Source organism: Cibotium barometz, chromosome 37 (genome assembly GCF_041138505.1).
Source record: "Cibotium barometz isolate CiBa-2024 chromosome 37, ASM4113850v1, whole genome shotgun sequence".
Lineage (NCBI taxonomy): Eukaryota > Viridiplantae > Streptophyta > Polypodiopsida > Cyatheales > Cibotiaceae > Cibotium > Cibotium barometz.
Window position 1 is genome coordinate 32,196,195 of NC_141082.1, and position 17,816 is coordinate 32,214,010.

General features: G+C 41.9%; 1 protein-coding gene across 2 annotated transcripts; it reads left to right on the forward strand.

The window, feature by feature from the left end:
- Positions 1-7,312: 7,312 nt before the first annotated feature.
- LOC147617185 (protein JOKA2-like) lies at positions 7,313-17,566 on the forward strand. Of its 2 annotated transcripts, none has more exons than XM_086776794.1 (9): positions 7,313-7,569; positions 8,857-9,286; positions 10,344-10,434; positions 10,529-10,658; positions 10,821-11,138; positions 11,225-11,374; positions 15,952-16,668; positions 16,794-16,940; positions 17,059-17,566. In XM_086776794.1, exons 1-8 carry the CDS (start codon positions 7,552-7,554, stop codon positions 16,908-16,910), a joined length of 1,971 nt encoding a protein of 656 aa, XP_086632920.1. In that variant the 5' UTR covers positions 7,313-7,551; the 3' UTR covers positions 16,911-16,940; positions 17,059-17,566. The 2 variants fall into 2 exon arrangements, with proteins under 2 accessions (XP_086632920.1, XP_086632921.1); XM_086776795.1 differs by having other exon boundaries at positions 17,120-17,566.
- Positions 17,567-17,816: the final 250 nt, after the last annotated feature.

Below are 17,816 nucleotides of genomic sequence, written 5' to 3' on the forward strand. Positions count from 1 at the left end.
TCACCTAATGACAACCACCATAACTTCATGAAAATGCACTAAAATAGAACTTAAGTGTGTTTAATTGTGCTAAAAAAAAGAACTTTTCAAAATACTAAGTTTGCTTCAAGATATATTCGAGTTCTTTTAAAAAATGCCACTATTTTTGATCATGACATTTGTACTTCATGACTTTCATTGACGATTACACTCATTTATGCTATGGGTGTATGGTTTGAAAGCTAATTCAAATGCATTTTTTGCTTTCCATCACATTGTCCCTCTGGCTGAAAATGCTTGCAGCCATAAGCTTCTGACATTAGGAACCGATCAAGGGGGGGAATACTTGTCACATGAGGTTACATCTTTTTGTAGTCCTATGGCATTTCTCACTAGTGTACTACTCCTTATACACCATAGCAAAATGGTGTGGCTAAATGCCAAAATCAGACACTTATGATGGAAGTGGCCAAATATATGCTTAAAAGCAAGCATTTTCCTTCTAGATTTTCGCTTGAAGTGGTCATGTGCCCCAACTATGTGTTGAACCGCTGTTTGATTAAAGCTTTGAAATCTATGACGACACAGCTACTATGAGGCTTGGAATGGCAAATGTCTGGCTTATATGCATGTACCAGCATAACACAGACATAATCTTGAAGTAAAGGCAATGAAATGTATTTTTGTGGGGTATAGCAATGAAAACAAGGGATACAGGCTATATGTTCCATCCACTCAGAAGCTTATTGTATCCAGAGATGTCACCTTTGATGAATATACATCTCAACCTATGCTTTCATGTTGGCTATACATTTTTGATACATTGTTGTCATTATTTGTATAGGTCTTGAATTAGCTAAGCTCGCTTAGCTCCAAATCAACCTTTTGTTAATCAGTAAATTCAATAGTCTGACATTCCCCATATTGCTCCAGATCAGCCACACTTTGATCCGGATGCCTTGGATGATGCATTAGTTGAAGAGGATGCAGTAATCATGACTCACATAGAGTTCCCCGCCGCCAGCTCCATGCCACCTTGTGTGACAACAAGCTGGCTCCACTTATGCCAAGTTGGACACGAGTTGCCTCTCGGCATGTATCTCATTTTCTTGACACAGCCCTTGTTGCTCCCGCATGTAATAAGGAACCACTTTCTCATTTTGATGCATTGGAGGATGACAATTGGGTTTCAGCCATGTATTCGAAGTTGGACTCCATTGAAAAAAATGCTACATGGGAGTTAAGTGACTTGCTTGAGCAAGTGCGCTATCAGCACAAAGTGCGCTATCAGCACAAAGTGCGCTATCAGCACAAAGTGCGTAAACTGAAGCGGAAGCCTAATGGGTCCATTGATCATTATAAGGCTCGTTTAGTTGCCAAAGAGTATGCCCAAAAAGAAGGCATTAACTATGATGAGACTTTTGCACTTACTTCACGTATGACGACCATCCAAACTCTTGTTGCATTGGCTATGCATAAAGGTTGGAATGTCAAAATTGCTTTTATGAATGGTGATTTGCAGGAAGAGGTTTATGTATCTCAACCTCTTGGATTTGTTCAAAAACATGCATGGAATAAGGCATGCAAATTGCGTAAAGCACTCTATGGCTTGAAACAGGCTCCACGTGCAACTCTCTTGTCTGTTTCAAAATAGTCCGCGACTGAGAGTACCCTCTACATTCACAAGCAAGGGGATAATCTCATAATCTTGAACTTTTAATGGATGATCTGCTCATGATTGACCCTGATAAGGGGCACATTTTAGCTTTCATAGGTGACTTACAGCATGCATTTAATGTTTTCGACATGGGGCTATTGCATTACTATTTGGGTATCCAGCTTATACCAGTTGAGGGGGGCATCATGTTATCTTAGAGAAGATACATTCAGCAAGTCTTAGAAGGGTTCCAAATGACAGATTACAAACCTTTTTCTACTCCTATGGAACCAAGCCTACGCGTGTCTCTTGAGGACTCTTCCAAGCCTTTTGATCTTGCCACTTATCTCAATAGGCTGTCGATGCCTTATATATCTATGCACTACCCATCTTAACATTTAGTATGTAGTGTCACAGTTGAGTAGATTTATGCATTACCCCAGCACTCGACATTGGCAAGCACTGAAACGTGTCTTTCATTACCTTCAAGGCACTCAAGACTTTATATTGTTTTACAGCAATGCGTCTTCTTTATGCTTTTCCGCCTACACTAACAGGATTGGGCAGGATGTTATGACACTAGGGTGTCAACCAGGTAACAGTTTCCTTCTTGGCAGTTCATGTATTTCATGGCTCAGCAAGAAGCAGCCAATAGTGGCCACTTCAAGTTGTAAAGCTAAGTGTACAAGGCAACATTCACAAGTGTTGTGGAATGTGTATAGCTCTGCCATCTATTGGCAGATCTTAATGTTAGATAGTTGTCTTCTACCACCATTTTCACTGACAGTCAAAGCGCATTAGCGGTCATGCAGAATCTGGTATTTCACGTGCGGACAAAGTACATTGAGGTGCATTATCATTATGTAAGGAAAGGCTCCATGCAGGAGAGATTGCCTTGACTTTTGTGCCTACACATGCCAATGTGGCAGATGGGTTTACCAAATCGCTTTCCAAGGAAAATTTTGAGTCTTTCCGCAAGGCTTTGAACTTATAACCTCTACTAGGGTAGTCTGTTACAACCATTCACTTCAGGGGGGATTGTTAGACTTGAAAGTCTTGGTGTGAATAGCCCTACACACGGGCACTTTTTACCATGTGTTGGCAAGGGTTTTTTCCCCGTGTGAACATATTCTAGTGTGTGAGCCACATCAGTCCTAAGGCTAGGGCTACTAGTACTTTGTAATCCACACATTCATGATCATTACTTTCAACTTATCGTGTCACATCTTTCTCGTTCTAAGCTCGTGTACAACTGTGTGTGTGGGCAAAGCATCTACTCCCTCATCCAAAAAAGCTCGCTCTTGCTACCATGTTGTTCCCAGCCTGTCTTCCTCTTGTTTGCCGCCTTACTGTTATTCGCTCATCGTGTGCTGTGCCATGCTATTTTCATAGCCACCTTCACAATGGAAGCTCGACTGTGTGCTGTGCCAATTGTGATGTGCCTTGTTATTTCCATAGCCACCTTCATGATGGAAGCTCGACTGTGTGCTGCACGGCTGTGATGTTCACTCCGTGTTGCGCCTTGTTATTTCCATAGCCACCTTCACGATGGGAGCTCGATTGTGTCTTGCTGTATTGTTACACTCTTCACCTACAAAGGTGTTGGCCGGATGTGGTGGGAGACTGTGAAGTTTCCCAACAAGCTTGATTGTTGTGTATACACACGGTCCAGGCATATAGTCTACTGCTTAGACTTCCCCTTATGCTAAAAATTATTTTTAAGAAATGAAGCTGCTGCATACACATATAGTGTAATGTTGATGTTCTTACATAGTGTAATGTAGAGGTTATGCTGTAGTGAACAAGCCTGGTGGTGGTGTTCTATTTCCTCAAATTTTCTAGTAGTTATATTACCCTTTGTTGTCTAGTGCATAACTAGGTGATGTAGGCTATAAGGCAAAGTTCATGCCAAGTATAGTTGTGAGGCTCTTATTTGAGGCTATAAATTCTTATTATACCAGACTCTACCCTTCTAAATGTTTGTTGCTCTACCTCAATTGAATGGTGCAATCTGAGTACCTAGTGAATTCTTTACGCATAAATTCTTTTCAATATCAATGCAACGTGAAAATAGGAACCTATATAAGTTTCATTTTCATCATGAAGTAAAGATCTATAGCTTTGCAACCTCCATGATAAGTGATAAACAATGCCACAATAAACTTATTGACCTTTAAAAGCTCCTTTTTCAATGATGATGTAGCTTGTCTCTCCACTCTTGAATGTTGCCTCACAGAGTAGACCTGTCCCAGCAATGGAACCAATGTTAAGGCTTAGTTGACTAGCACTCCGGGGGTCCACGCATTGATGGAAGATGCATAGAAGGCAACCACCCAATTGTCGGTGCTACTCCCAAACTCCAGGGGGAAAGTAAAAGGAGAGGAGAGGAGAGAGGGGGTAAGGGTAACTAGATGAAGCCAACAAGAAGATAAGGTAACAAGTGTGAACATAAGAGGGGGGGTAAGGGTAACAAGAATGAACTTGAAAAGGGATAAGGTATCAAGAGAATAATGAAATTACATAAATGGGATAAATAGAAATGACTCATATAAGGATTTCATGATAAAACAAGGATAAACTTCAATGCTCTCACCCGATTTGTTGTAATGTTCAAAAGGTACATCTCAACTTGCACATAGATAGGCACCCTCTCTATGCACAAGGAAACACACCCCCACCTCTCTTATCACATGCAAATTAAGGACATTAATCACATGAGCACAAAGCATCTCACACATACCATAGCTCCAATGCAAGACTCAATCTAGCAAGCAAGAGTAGCCCAAGCCACCAAGAATGTCAACCGCACAAGCATGCAAGCATCTCTCACATGCAAGAGCTTCTAGTGAAAGACCTCACCTAGTAAGTAAGATCCAGAGGGATTTCCCAAAATGACACCAATGTGGTGGATTCCAACTTGGGCTAGAGGGAATGCCTTGCATATCTCACCCTATGCTTCTTTATATAGGAAAATGAGGCTCATCTCCTTGTTGCCACATGGCAAGCATAGAGTGATCCCACATATTACAACTAATAGGGTGTGGGCATACCCATCACCCCTTAAATCATCCAAAATATGTGCACAAAGTAATACAAATTATATGCAATGTGTGCACACAAATGAGTGCAAGGTGGGCTATTCAAGGGGGAAAGCCTTATGGGAAAAAGTGCCCTTGGATGAAAATAAGAAGCTAAATGTGAGGTGAGGGATAAGAGAATAAGTATAGGGGTTAACAATGCAACCAACTTCTTTTTATATCCCCTCTTTTACATTACAAATCTATGGAGATTCAACATGGCATATATGAATCTTGATGGCTTGATTATTCTCACAAATGCAAACTATTCTAACAAATCTTAATAGAACTATCAACTACACAAATGACACCAATATGTGCTTGCTACACTTAAAGGAAGAGGAAGTTGAGATACTTTCTTGTAGTGCTCTTATCCATAAAATCTCATGACCATGTGAACAATGGTTGGTAAATTGTTATTCTTACAACTACTGTAATCTGGATTGAAGTTAAGTAAGAATAGAGTGTTATCTTTCTTGTTAAAGTGTTTATAATACCTCACCTTTGGGATTGAGAAAAACTTTATTGTTCATTATCTTGGTGTATTTATCTTGAATATTATCATTGATAGTTTTTTCTCTATGGTCATTTTTGGTATTGAAAGTTGTGTTAATCCTTCAAATTGATCCAAGAAGTTCGTTATAATAGTGTTTTCTTATCTCTATAAATTTAAGGGTCATTGCATATTGTGTGAATGTCATTGGACCATGTTTTTGAGCATTGTATCATAGTAACAAGACTGCATAGATTGGTAAAACTATTTGTTTTTCAAGTATATTGATGGTACAAGTTGTGTAATGTTATTGGTTTTTTGGGATATTTGAGAGTTTTATGGAAGAAGAAAAGTGTTTATTTTTTAAGGCTTTGCAAATAATTAGAGGCCCAATTGGAGCATATTGGCCAAAAGTAGTCAAAGTCAACATTGAAAAAGTAAGAAATAAATCAAAGGTAAGGCAATCTTAAATACACAACTTAAGGCGGCACATTCTAAATTGAAAGGAAGAAATTATGGCATATGGAAACTTAGAATGGGTGATATTTGGGACATAAATAATTGTTGGGACATAACACAAGGAAGAGACATAAATTATTCTTGGGAGATAACACAATAAAGATAATTAAGAATGATCAATGATCAATGATTCTGAATTATCAATGAGTTTGAATTATAAGGATGGAAGGGAAGCTTAAATACTCATTACATCTTATCAGGATGAATGATGCTCAAGACATTATTTTGAGTTAATTGAGTGGCATGAATACATCAAGGAATGTTTGGGAACACTTGAAAAACACATATGAGTCAAGAAGCACATATAGCATATTAACTTTTAGAAATCAACTTCAACAAATCTCTAGGTTAGAGAATGAAAATGTTCATGCATATATTTTGAGGTTAAGGCATTTACATAATCAACACATAGTCATTGGGAAATGATGGGCTATTTGTGATAGTAGTCTTGAACAGATTGAGGGAAGGTTATGCGAATGTAAGTCAAAGCATATCAATTCAAAGCAAAGCAATTTAAAGGGAATCTTGATGAACTTTAAACTATCTTGTTAGAAGAAGAAAAAAGAAATTAATCCATGCCTAAAAGTTTAATGAGTAAGCATTCATGTCAAATAGAGGAAGAGGTAGAGATAGAGATGTAGTTCTTCTTATTTTCCAAATAACTAATAATAGCTTACAACAACCATCTTTGTCTTAAGGAAACAACTTGGTGAATAATCTAAAGGCAAATAAAACCAAAGAAAAGATTATAACCAAATAGGTAGCTTGTGTAGAAGAGGCTCCATGCAAAAAGGTAATGTTGATGCCATTATTATTCTCATAAAAAAGATCGTTATGCTAAAGATTGTTAGTCACATTGGTGAATAAAAATGTTACATTTTTTGTGCCTTTGATAGCCTTGATGTTGTGTTTGATACTAATAAAAATTGCAAAAGCTTAAGTTGATTAAAGAAATGATGAAAGGAGAGAAGATCGCCCCATTACTATTGACGAAGGGAGGCCAACTCAAGAATCTTTTTGAAGGAAGTCTCACCACAGTGCTTAGAGAGAAAACTTTTTGTAACATGCATCTTTTGCATTTACCAATGATATTGTTGTTCATGCTACCAAAAATCTAGCACTTGACTCATGACACATACACGCACACTCACATACATAATATATGTGTTACATAGAAATGAAACTCAATGTTAGATGTTTATTGCCCCTCCAATAATGTTAGATGTTTATTGCCCCTCCAATAATACAAACACTAAATCATTAATTACTTTCATCTTGAAGAATTAGACTCCACTAATACAGACACTAAACCATTAATTGCTTTCATCTTTGAAGAATTAGATGCCCATTGTCATCCATTTGTCCTCATCTTCACTTTACTTTTCATCAAGCGCACCATGAATATATATATCTTCGCTTTCCATGTCAGCAATCACACCATGAACACACACACACACACACACACACACACGCACGCACACACACATGTATGTGTAATACACACAAACACACACATAAATGTACATATGTACATGTATGTATACATGCACATTTTTACTTATGGAGATATCTCTCTAAATATATATTCTTTCTACATGTATTTTTATATCCTTAGCTAACACACTAAATGCTACCCTGGTAATACCAATCATTGACCTTAGGATAGAAGGCAACAAGATTGCAGAAATTGTGGCTAGTGGAATAAAAGACGCGGCTCACAGGAACGCGACGCAGGGGAAGCAGTTGCATGTTCTCTCACATCACAGAGTTGATTGCTCGCCTGATTCTTTTCCAGAAGAACCTCCGCTTTGTTCATCTGAGTGGCCATGCCTTTCGTTTTCAAGGTAATTCTCAATCGCCTGTTGGAGAAAATTTTTTTGTATGTAGTTTTCTAATCGATTGATTAAGTGCGACTCTGTGTTGATTAATCATATGATTTGCTGTGGGTTGGGTAAATTTATCGGCTTATGCATTTTTTGTTTTTTTGTTTAAGAAAAACCTAACATGTGTGTGCATGCCCCCGTGCATATGTAGCTTTCTATGTGTATATGGATGTATGTATGTATCTGTCCATGTGTATCCTCACTATATCAGTCTTCATTTTTTTTAACTTCATTTTTATAACCAGCCAGTTTTATTTTTGTATTTCATAATTGCAAGATTTGAATGTGTCATTCCTAGCATATTATGCTTTAACTCTAGAATTATATTGCATAATTATTACATTTTTTGTAATTGCATTCCAAAAAAAGCACCATTTTTCCATGTTAAGTCATGCTCACATACATTGCAGCATGTGCTGAGCATGCATTTTTGTAGCATGGGAATCCACTGCTGGATTGAATTCACCTCTCTCAAGAGGGAGAAGGGGAAGTGATTTCATCCACAAGAAAGGTCTAGGGCTCCAAGTGCACAGAAAAGCTGCCCTCCAATCATGCATAGCCCTCAACTAGCCCTGGAGGCGTTCCATGGTGGGGGAGGATTAACGGATCCCATCATTATTAGTTGCACAGTAGCAGGCCCTTCAGATCTGCCACAGGGTCAGGCTGCTCATCATCTCCCGAGGGAAGCGCATGGTGTGTTAATAGCTCCACCAGGTCACGGGCGGGCACTTGACTAGCCACCATGACAATCAGCGTTGGCAGGACAAAATGGAGTCCAATCCTGTGCCATCCTCCTCAGAGTTGTGGGGTTGAAGGCGGGCAGGGGTTTGGTGAGAGAGGGGGAGGGGGAGGGAGAGGAGCCGGAGGCCGGAGCCGGGATTCCCTTGCCCAGGCAACATCATGTCAGGTGATGAAGTGCTCGTTCATATGTCCTGGATGAAGAGCTGCAAGCTACTCCTCCTGCTGCACTGCCAGGTAATCCCCCGAGACAATGACACTAGGACTACCATGGTGGGGAGAGTTGTATAGCACCTTCTTTTGAGGGCCCGGAAATTGTTTTCAGTCAGCACTAAGCATGGATTAACATGACCTTTTTGGTGTTTTCTATGCTGTATGAACACATGAAGATTGTTTTCATGTAGTCGTGTAGGTGAGTTTAGTTGGAATGTCAATATAATTTCAACATTCTTTAGTCACATGGCCTTCTTAAAATACTTATTAAATAACTTATTTGTTTCCCTGCACCAGATCAAGTTTGCAAGCACTCTGCGGAGGGTGATCGTTCAGGAGGTGGATGATGGCAAACCGGATCTCACCTTCAAAGAGCTGGAGGCTAAAATCCAAGACATGTTTCAGATTCCTCATAGTGGCAGGCTGGTTGTTACGTACACGGATCAGGACGATGAGATTGTGACCATGTGTGATGACCTAGATTTGCATGATGCTTGCATAGTGCAAAGAATTAATCCTCTCCGCATGGAGGTGAAAGTGGCAAGCACAAAGGTCAATCTCATAGACCGCAAGGAAGCGCTGCAGACAAAGTCATTACAAGGCACATCTGTGGTGGTACAATCTTTAATAGATGCAGTGAAGAAACCATTAAATTGCTCCAATACGGCCGCAATACCTAATCAACTGCTTTCTGACCTTGTTGAAGGCCTCATGAAAGTGGCAAAAGGTATTTTAACTTCTTCATGTTTAATCTCCCAAGCAAACATTTCTAGACAACAAACACACATGCACATGCACATGCATACAATGTATGTATGTAGGTAGGTACATACATAATATTTGTATATTCATAAATTTTGTAATTGTGTATGCGTGTATATATATAGGTAGGACTTAAGGCTGAGGAGGCTGAACTTGTAGCTCTCCTCAAGGAGTATAGGGACTTCTTTGCGTGGACTAATCATGACATGAAGGGAGTACCTGCCAGGGTTGTACAACACACCATCCCAATTGTATCAAATGTTAGATCAATCCAATAACGACCCAAGAATATGCCAAAATTGTGAAAGAAGAAATTGACAAGCTTATTAAATGCGGATTCATTTATGAGATTAAACACTTAGAGTGGGTTTCACCTATTGTGATTGTGCCCAAGAAAAATGAAAAACTTAGAGTGTGTGTGGATCTCAAGAAGGTGCATGCCATGTTGCCATATATATATATACATATATAATGTATGTGTGTGTGTTTGTGTTAAATGCGGATTCATTTATGAGATTAAACACTTAGAGTGGGTTTCACCTATTGTGATTGTGCCCAAGAAAAATGAAAAACTTAGAGTGTGTGTGGATCTCAAGAAGGTGCATGCCATGTTGCCATATATATATATACATATATAATGTATGTGTGTGTGTTTGTGTACACGTCCATTAATGTTGTATGAACCTATGCATGCATGTATGTATGTACTACATACTTATATACATGCATTTCTTTGTCTACATTAGGTCTGTCTCGCGATCTCGCAATTCAAGATGTTTTTTGTGTATTCCTTATATGTAGTATGTATGTATGTATATGCATATATGCATATGTATATGTGTGTCTGCGTTTGTCTGTTCTTGCATTGCACAGTTGAAGATGTTGGTTGCATTTTCCATACATGTAAATATGTACATAATGTATGGATGTATGTGCACAGGTATGCACATATGTATGTGCATATGTATGTATGTATGTATATGTGCCTGTGTATTCTATATTAAGACCTTTGCATTGCGCAGTTCAAGAAGTTCCTTGTGTATTCGACAACAATGTGCAGTGTGAGGGCTGTGGGATGATGCCGCTAGTCGGGCCTCGCTTCAAATCGATCAAGTAAGCAGCGCTTTGAACTCACACATGGAATCTCCTTTTTTAAACCCTGCACATGAGAGACTTGATATTTTGATGTCTTTTCTTTTGCTTTCAGGAAGGAAGGTTATGACCTCTGCTGGAGTTGTTTCACAGAGTATGGGAATCAGAGTGATTATCAGATATTTGACAAGCCCATTCATCCACAAAGAAGTCATTATCATCGTTCAATGCACAGAGGCAGAATGGTAACAACATCTGTATTGGTGCTGTGTTTCTGGGTAGTAGTAAAAAATGCAGTTATCTTTTTCTTTCTTTCTTTCTTCTTCTTTTTTTTTTTTTTTTTGGTGGAAAGTATTTTTAGTATCAGAATGCAGTTCTTTTAACTCTATAATTGCATGTGTGTGCAGACGAGGGATTCCATGGGCCCATCGCCTGGGAAGTCACTCTATCCTCCAAAGGCATCTGTCTGGAAACACGATCATCCAGGCTGCCAGCACGTCTCTTGCTTCCGTGCTAACAGGGTGGGCCAGCGTAGCCATAGAAGATTTGACGCTCGATTCGTGCAGCACATCACCATCTTTGATGGCACAGAAGTTGTTGTGGGAACCAGCTTCACAAAAATCTGGCGTCTACGAAATGTTGGCATTCTTCCGTGGCCTTGTGCAACCCAGCTAGTGTGCGTGGGCGGAGATGTCTTGGGATCTGAAAGACCCGCAATGTTGGAGGTATAGGCTAATGTAGTGAGACATTAAGGGCTTCCTAAGTGTTTGGTTTTGTGCATCTTTTATTATTTATATATTGTTGTCTGTAGATACCCAAACATGGCCTGCTTTGTGATGAAGAAATTGATGCATCCGTCGATCTTGTGGCACCTGAGCGTCCAGGTCGCTTTGTCTCTTATTGGCGATTAATGACCCCGTCAGGCCAGAAGTTTGGCCAGAGAATATGGGTGTTGATACAGGTATATGTTATATACGAGTGCTTAAGTTATAAATATTTTACTATATGTAGGTATTTAAAGGCATAATTAGGATTTATGTATATGTATGTGTGCATGTATGTATGCATTTGTGTATGCATGCATGCATAATGTGTGTTTTCATGTTTGCGTTCATGCATGCATGTATGTATGGATGGATGGATGGACACATTTAAGTATATTTTACTATATGTAAGTATTTAAAGGCATAATTAGGTGTAACATGTGGAAGCTTCGGAGAAGATCGGTATTTTCAAGGCTCAGAAATCAGCACTCTTTTCGCGACGGAAATTAACGCACAAACTGAATGAAGATGTGCAGAAAATAGAGAGAGAGAGAGAGAGAGAGAGAGAGAGAGCGAGCGAGAGATGGAGAGGACACAGTATTGGGTCCCAAATACCCTCTGTAGGGCCCCCACCACGGATGGTGTATTTGCTTTATTAGAATGATGTAAATCTGAAAAGGAAATACAAAAATCTTGACCTTTCTTGGCTGAGAAAACTCTGCCCTTGACCTGCAGTCCTTCACCCCTTTGCTTTAGCAACTCCTTGGCTTGTCTAGCCCTTGTATGCTTGAGCTCTTGGTGAAATCTGAGATGAAACAATGGGATTGTGGGCTCTCCTATTTATACTACTTCTAAACAGCAATTGACCGGCTCTTATGTCCAGTCGGCCAGCACTGAATTGTCCCACGACTGATAAATCAGCATTTAATGCTAGAAAAGTCCCATAAAAGCTGCGCTTCTTTCTCTTGTTGGCTAGGCATCAGGCGCCTGCTTTAAGCCAGGTTTGGGCACTGTTTCTAGGCTATTTGGGGACTGGACAGCCTGTATGGGCTGCCCCGTACTTGCCCTACACCCCTCCTAGGGCTGGATAACCAGTCAGCTACCCCTCGCCTGCCCCTGGGGCTGTCCTACAGCCCCTCCATGGCTGGTGGGTTCAGCCAGGGCCTTCTTGGCCCTCATGGGGGTGGTTTCACACCATCCCCATGCCCTCACTAAGACTTGGGGTAGCGCTATGGGCTGGCCCCTTGTTCTAAAAGCAAACCCTAACTATCTACACAATGATCTGGCATCCAGTACCATGCCAGATACACAGAATCACTAACATCATTCTAGAGGGAGACTTGCAGCGCAGACTGGCACTGTTTCAGCGCTATGGGCTGGCCCCTTGTTCTAAAAGCAAACCCTAACTATCTACACAATGATCTGGCATCCAGTACCACACCAGATACACAGAATCACTAACATCATTCTAGAGGGAGACTTACAGCGCGGACTGGCACTGTTTCATGTGCAGGACAGTGCACACTTGACCTTGGACTCCTGTGTAGGACAATGCACACTTGACCTCGGACGACTGAGATGAATTCCTGGTTGACTCGTCCCGGACTGGGCTCACATGGGACCAGTTCACCATCCCAGGTCCTGCACCTTCTGTACAGATATATCTACGTGGCATCCAAGTGCGAGATGCACGCGACATCCCCTTCTGGTTAACTCGATGGAAGTTGCATAGCCTCCAAATAATCCGTCAATAACGCCGGATAGTCTTCAAAAAACTCTTTGTCAAGCCATACCGCTTCATGGGTCCCTCGGTCATGAAACTTCGTGAGGAACTATCTTAGTCTTCGGCCTGAGCCATGCTTGAAATGGTGTAGAAGGATCTGTTGTGGAACCATAACTTCTGCTTCATTAACAATATCTGGTTCCGCTTCGTCTTTGACTTCTAAAGGGATAGGACCTGCATATGGCTTTAACCAACTGACGTGAAACACATCGTGCATAGTCCAACTCGGAGGTAGCTTTAACTGTTTCAACCTTTGCTTCATAATCCGAAGATAAACCCAATCCCCATCTGAAACTTCATATCCCTTCGGTCTTTATTGGCCTGTCAAGTGTAGGCCTCTTGCACTTTAGCCAACCTGTCTTTAACTGACTCTAAAATCTCCTGGTGGTAAGACTCCGTCACTCTCTTCGCCTCAGGTACTGAAGACGAAGTCCTGGTCAACAACGACTGGAAAGGTCTTCCAAACGTTGCCTCATATGGAGTCTAGCCAATAGTAGCTGAAGAAAAAGAATCATTCAAAACAGCTTGAACTAAAGACAAATATGATTCCCACTTACCTTGCTGATCATGGACATAGCACTTCAGCACATCAAAGGCCAAGTGGTTGTATATCTCTTTCTGGCCGTCCGTCTCTGGGTGGAATGCACTGGAAAAATTCAATTTAGTACCAAAGTTATCAAACAATGCCCTCCAAAAATGACTGGTAAATTTGGCATCGCGGTCTGGCTGCCTGGTGCACTCTGGTCTCATGGTTCTTGGTCTCTCTCGTCGTCGAAGCTCGCCATAGTAGGAAAACGCACTTCCTTTTCGGAACGCAATCTGACCATCCACTATCTGTGTGGGAGACGTCCTGTCAAATCCCCACGGATCTCCTCGTGATCATTCCTAGTACGAGACTCGAATCTTGCAAACAAACGAACAAACAAACAAACAAACAAGGGGGTGCAAGCCTGACTCACCTCCCAACCATGACAGCCGTGGGCAAGCCCACAATCTCGGCTGTCCCCACCGAGCCACGAGCTCAGCCCACAATCTCGGCTGTCCCCACCGAGCCACGAGCTGGGCTAACTAGGTTGACGTACCGACCAATCTCCTCCTCGCGACGTCCCATACCGCCACGAAGCTGCCCTCGCGGGCCTCGAGATTGCTGCCGGCCTCGGTTGCATAAAGCAGGTGCACGTCTGCACTAGATCCAGGCTCCAAGACCATAGAGCTCTCACAAACTCGGGAGACTCTCTGTATCCCAATAACTAACCTTGTCCACCCTTTTATAGGCTCTTGGCTGGTCATCGGGCGTCCACACTTAGGCGCCCGCCCGTCCATACTTGGGTGCCCGCCGGTAGTGTATCCCTAACTCAGCTCGTCAATCAGCCTGCCTAGTTCCAAGCTTCCCCAAGCCTCGAAACTAGTCTTGCGTGCGTGTAGCACACGGTAGACACACACTGTGCACATGACACGTCCGGAGGCTTCCGAAGGCTGAAAACCAACCGTCCTTCGAGGGACGGGAGTCACTCCGAAAGGGGTAGTCCACCAGCGTCTGAAAACCAACCACACAAGCGAGAAAAAATTCTGGTTTCTTTGCTGAATCTTTGCACTTGAAGTAGGCTCTGATACCAATGTAACATGCGGAAGCTTCGGAGAAGATCGGTAACTTCAAGGCTCAAAAATCAGCACTCTTTTCGCGACGGAAATTAACGCACAAACTGAATGAAGATGTGCAAAAAATAGAGAGAGAGAGAGAGAGAGAGAGAGAGAGAGAGAGGACATAGTATTGGGTCCCAAATACCCTCTGTAGGGCCCCCACCACGGATGGTGTATTTGCTTTATTAGAATGATGTAAATCTGAAAAGAAAATACAAAAATCTTGACCTTTCTTGGCTGAGAAAACTCTGCCCTTGACCTGCAGTCCTTCACCCCTTTGCTTTAGCAACTCCTTGGCTTGTCTAGCCCTTGTATGCTTGAGCTCTTGGTGAAATCTGAGATGAAACAATGGGATTGTGGGCTCTCCTATTTATACTACTTCTAAACAGCAGTCGACCAGCTCTTATGTCGAGTCGGCCAGCACTAAATTGTCCCACGACTGATAAATCAGCATTTAATGCTAGAAAAATCCCATAAAAGCTGCACCTCTTTCTCTTGTTGGCTGGGCATCAGGCGCCTGCTTTAAGCCAGGTTTGGGCACTGTTTCTAGGCTGTTTGGGGACTGGGCAGCCTGTATGGGCTGCCCCATACTTGCCCTACACCCCTCCTAGGGCTGGATAACCAGTCGGCTACCCCTGGCCTGCCCCTGGGGCTGTCCTTTAGCCCCTCCATGGCTGGTGGGTTCAGCCAAGGCCTTCTTGGCCCTCATGGGGGTGGTTTCACACCATCCCCATGCCCTCACTAAGACTTGGGGTAGCCCTATGGGCTGGCCCCTTGTTCTAAAATCAAACCCTAACTATCTACACAATGATCTGGCATCCGGTACCATACCAAATACACAGAATCATTGACATCATTCCAGAGGGAGACTTACAGCGCGGACTGGCACTGTTTCATGTGCAGGACTGCACACTTGACCTTGGACTCCTGTGCAGGACAATGCACACCTGACCTCGGATGACTGAGATGGATCCCTGGCGGACTCGTCCCGGACTGGTCTCACATGGGACTAGTTCACCATCCCCCTTCTGTACAGATATGTCTACGTGGCATCCAAGTGCGGGATGCACGTGGTGACATTAGGATTTATGTGTGCATGTATGTATGTATTTATGTATGCATGCATGCATAATGTGTGTTTTCATGTTTGCGTTCATGCATGCATGTATGTATGGATGGATGGACACATTTAAGTATATATATGTATTATGTATGCATGCATGCATGCATGGAAGCTTGCCTTCATGCATGCATGTCTATGTATGTATGCATGTCTTTGAAATTTAATTAGTATGAAAACAAGCAAGTAGTACTTTTATAACTGATCTTTTTGTATTTTTAAATTTCAAGGCGGTATCAAAAGGTGAACAATCTGTCCTAGCACGGGATACTTCACCTGTACGATCACACCAACAGACCCAAGAAAGGGAGGGTTATAAGGGTTTGGGTCAACCGGATCTGTTAATAGACAGTGTTATTGATAGCAAGGCAGGAGTAACAGCCAATGTTGGTAGGGATGGGGGCAGTCCTATCAAGAATTCTGTGCTATCATCAACCATAAATACTGGAGCTTCTTTACCATTAGCGGCTAGCACTTGCAATGATGGACCTAGTTCAGTGAACGAGCCTACACTTGAGCTTTCACTTCCCTTACAACAAGACACAGAGGCGGCCACAGACGTTGATGTCAAGAGTGAAGTGGGTGGCTTCTCTCTTATAGAAAGCCCAGGTGAAATATCCAAAGGCTCCACAAGTGGAGGGACGATGTTTGAACCATTACTTCCAAGTCAGCACACGGCAGTATCTGTCAACCTGGAAAATTCTTCGGCTGCAACACATCTTGAGTGGAATCAGTCGAGGGAATTTTTGGCGGAGGCTGAGGAATGTGAATTTGCAAGCGATTCCCAGGAAGATATCATACTGGGCATGCTCAATTCAATGGGTTTTACTCAAAGGACTCTAAACCTGGAGCTGCTGCGCAAGAATAAGAATGATATGCAAGGAACCGTGGATGATCTGGTTGTGGCATCAGAATGGGACTATATGCTCGATGATCTGGAGGAAATGGTACGTTTGGCATCATGCTCCAATCCTAGTATATGCCCATTTCAATAATGACATAACGGGTGCTACAGGTGTCGTTTTTGGATCTATCGCTTCTTTTGATGTGTAAGGTCATGGTGGCGGTGCAGGGTTTTTATGATGCAGAAATGAATCGCCGTCTCCTTTCCAAGAATAAGGGCAGTGTCAATCTTGTGGTTAAGGAGTTATTGCAGATGCAGAGATCTTGGGGGGGGAATCAAAGCTAGGCAGAAGCCTTCATCACATTTAAAACTTTCGTAAGTGATGTAAAGAGCATTGCACCAATTCTTTGCTGTACATTAGTAGCCCATAACCTTACAGTATGTAGTAGTGAACAATTCCATGGCGTTTTTTAATGAGCTGTTTTATTTACAGGAGAATTAGTCCTTGGAGCAAGAAGGCCAGGCTTGCTAATGCATTTGGGCTTGGATGGCAGAAAGCAGGGTTAGAATTGATATTTGAAGCGAGCTGATCGAAGGCCAGGTTGGTGTATGCATTTAGCTCTGGACAAAGCAGGGAGAACAGAGGTTAACAACAACAGAAGAGTGAAGCTATATTGCATTTAAGGAGGAGGGGTAAGCCTAGAAGACCATTACAATGCAGAATCAAGCCAATGAGGGTTTCTTGGTCGTAACCGGGCATTCCTTTGAGATGGCCTTTGAGATCGAAACAAGTAACAAAGTGGTCTGTGGCAACGCGTTGTACAAAAGGCATGACCTCATGCCTTAGTTTTTCTACCCTTCGAGTTTACAACATATAAGTATGAACTAAGCCTTTGTATTGAGAGAGGGTCTATCTTCTTCTATTTATGTACAATAATGTAAGACTAGCAAGGGGGCTAAATTTATTCCTGATCATAAGTAAAAGATTCCAATTTCGCTCACTTGCTTCGAGAAGCATGCATTTGATAGTTGATTATCCTGTTTGAATTTCTATTGTGTGTGTATTACTGTACTTGTTTTGTGGTTACCTTTATCCTGGTTAAGCCTTCATAAGCAGCAACATGTACATATGCGAGAGAAAAAAATTTGAGTGGTTCATCTTTGCAAGGTTCTCTGACAGTTAAAGCTCTAGCATGCATCATAGGCAACTATGCTGTCCATGCTGAGAAATATGTGCGTGTTGGTGTGGTT